This window comes from Antrostomus carolinensis, unplaced genomic scaffold, assembly GCF_000700745.2.
Source record: "Antrostomus carolinensis isolate BGI_N321 unplaced genomic scaffold, ASM70074v2 scaffold26992, whole genome shotgun sequence".
NCBI lineage: Eukaryota > Metazoa > Chordata > Aves > Caprimulgiformes > Caprimulgidae > Antrostomus > Antrostomus carolinensis.
The window spans coordinates 9,717-12,704 of record NW_010300563.1 but is presented as its reverse complement, the minus strand read 5'-3'; the positions used below and the strand labels follow the sequence as shown (position 1 = coordinate 12,704).

Below are 2,988 nucleotides of genomic sequence, written 5' to 3'. Positions count from 1 at the left end.
AGCAGGAGTTTAGGGTGCACAAGAAGAACAGAATAGTTAACGTACGTATTTCTGTGGGGAACAGCTGCAAGGCCTGTGAAATACCTTTGAGCAAAGATGTCACCAGAACATGTTTCCCCTTAACAGGGAATCTAAGCATTTGCACAAAGTTATGTGTCTGAAGCAGTGTTGTTGCTGCATGTCCTAACTTGTTGAAAACTTCAGAAGTTGTTTTTTGCCTCCTAAAAAAGCAAACCGATGAGCAGTGTTACAAAAATAACAATAGCCTGTTTTTCCCTTAAAAACAAAGTGCATGCAGAAGCTACATTCAGCTGAATTTGCTTTTATCAGTACTAGTATTTAGAATTTAAAAAATCACAATTTGATGGTCTTTCTGGAATTTTCACACAAACTGACAATAATTACTGCAAATTAAAAAATAAAAAAACCTGAACAGATGCTGTTCTGTCTGTATGAGTAGGTGGCACTGAGTACCAGATTTGCCCTTTGCCAGAGATACAGTTCAGGTCTCAGACCAGCACTGATCCAGCAGGTGTGAATTATGTGTCACTGTTTTCTGTTGTTTTTAGTCAATCTTCTGATTTATATCAGTTTTCTTATCGTCATATCCCTTTTTCAAAGAGTTTCATCCTGAGTAGGACCGGTTGCTTCCCTATTTCAAGCTGTACAATGAGGCTGGAGGGCTGAAGCTTTAGAAAGTGCTTCCAGGCTGCGTTTATTATGTAGCACTCTTTGGAAATAGCAAATTCTCCTGGCCTTCAAAAAGGAGCCAGGAGAGTTAAGGTCATACCTGCAGCCAAAGTGCTCTAACAGTGCCCTGTACCACTGCAATGTTAAAGGTCCTAGTATTAGTATTTAATTAGAAGCATGACTAGAACTGGTTTCTACATGCTTTCATGGGTTATTAATATATATTAGAGCCTAATAGCACCACATTGTTCACAATGCTGGGGAGATACTGACTTGTGTGTGGGAGACCTCTAAATGGCAATTTTCAGTATTTTATGCAGATTTTAGAACATATTGCCACCTACTGTTTTTATTTTTCTTACACATGGAGGAGTATGCACTTTATTCCTTTCCAAAATGTGCATTTAAAATAGGCTTGCTTGGTATAACAGGGACAGCTTTTATTTTAAGAGCCCTCCCAAAGCAAAGGAACATTTCCACTTTTTCATTGTGTTAAAGTACTAGATGTTAGTTGTGTTTGCAGCTGGCAGCAGAGATTCTCCTGGAGCAAATATTTCACGTTGGTATGGAGGCAGCAGTTCAGATGTGCAAAACCTTTTCCTTCATCCTACAATATGTACGCAAGACGCACATAATGCGCACATTTTCCTATCAGTGATGTAAGCAGCGTTGTGGCAGATTCCAAGGAAGTGACATAAGTTCCCAAAAACAGAAGAGGGGAATATCCCAGCTAACACACTGGATATAATTGCGTGCCTTTTCTATAAATGTATAAATATGGTACTTTCAAGATTACTGTCTTTGATTATAGCCACTGAGCGCAGTGAAGAGAGAAGGCTTAGGAAGCTAATTTTATGGGTGCTTTTAACTTTTTGTTTCTGGTGAAACCACAGCAGTAGATCCTAACTTCTCCCCATGTCATGGTTTTCACTGCAGATCTCAAGAAAACCTGCAAGGAAAACGGCACCTGCTCCTTATGCTTATTCCGTGCACCAACCATCAGTGACATGCTCAATGATGAGGACTTGCTGTACACAGTGAGGCTAAAGCTGGATCCCTGCCACCCAACAGTGAAAAACTGGAGAAATTTAGCAAGCAAGTGGGGAATGACTTACGATGAATTGTGTTTCCTTGAACAGAAGCCCCAAAGTCCCACCTTGGAGTTCTTGCTACGGAATAGTGACAGGACTGTGGAGCAGCTGATTGATCTCTGTAAATTTTATAAGAGAATTGATGTTGTGAAAGTGCTGCTGAAATGGGTGGAGGAGGAATGGCCCAAGAGAGGGAACAGAACTTACCAGAATGACTTCTAGGTCAAAGAAAGTTGTTAGTCCGTAGGTGTTAAATGCTGGGACTAGCTGCCACTAGTACGTGGGAAGTTTCCCTTGCAAGAGAGAGAGCCTGTACTGACGGTTTGTATACTTTAGCTTTACACAACTTTATGTACTGTATACACATATGTATGTTCTGTGCCCTCAGGGTTGCAAAGATAACCTTCCAGAAGTGGATGGAATAATGCAGGTTGTGTTCTTGAGTCTACGGAAGCCTTCAGTTTCTTTGCTGCTGTTTACAGGCTTCCTAAGCAGAAGAGGAGTGAGAAAGACCACTGGTTTTACTGCAGCAGTCATTGACTGTGTCAGTTATGTGCTGTTGCTATTGAAAAAGCAACAATTAGTAGCCAAGTCTCTTGGCCTTTCTGGCAGCCCTTCCACAGTTTTGTATCTTATACCTAGTAGAAGATGAGGGGTTACTTTTTTTCTCTCTCTCTATTTTTATTTTTTTTTTTTAAGCTTTATGACACTGTGTTTGGCATAGGAATGCCTCGGTGTTCTAAGCAGCAGTTTGGATTTGCATGTTACTATTAATTCAATGTTTCAACATCACATTCAAATTAAGCTTTAAATCTCTCTTATAAACAAGAACAGACGTTAAACAAAATAATTATTTGTATACGTCTACTTCATAGGGCATGTATTTGCTATAGAAGAAATCATGCAATTCAGAGAGACTTTCCAGCCCATAACCACTAGGGACCAAAAAACAATTAAAATGCTTTATACTTAAAATTACTTTCCAAAGTTTTGAAGACAATATACACTCTGAGTGCACTTCCCTGTTTATTTCAAATGTCTCTTGCTTTGCAGTGTGAGGTGATGACGACTAATGCTTCACCCACAGTATATCCTTAGGAACCGAGTATAACTTCCCTTTTCACAGGCTGTGGTTTTCTTTGCAGTCCTGTGGGCTGACCTACTTTCTGTCCCACACCAAAGTAGGTGCACACTTGTGTGAAACTAG

At 40.0% G+C, this 2,988-nt stretch overlaps 1 protein-coding gene across 1 annotated transcript in view; it reads left to right on the top strand.

Annotated features, from left to right (window-relative positions):
- Positions 1-2,430, top strand: part of EDARADD (EDAR associated via death domain) — a gene marked incomplete at its 5' end in the record, with an annotated part of 10,856 nt that extends 8,426 nt beyond the window's left edge. The window contains one exon of the mRNA XM_010163182.2: positions 1,627-2,430. Within this exon, the coding sequence (XP_010161484.2) occupies positions 1,627-2,003 (377 nt within the window). The remainder of the gene's footprint in view (positions 1-1,626) is intronic.
- Between the last annotated feature and the right edge of the window lie 558 nt (positions 2,431-2,988).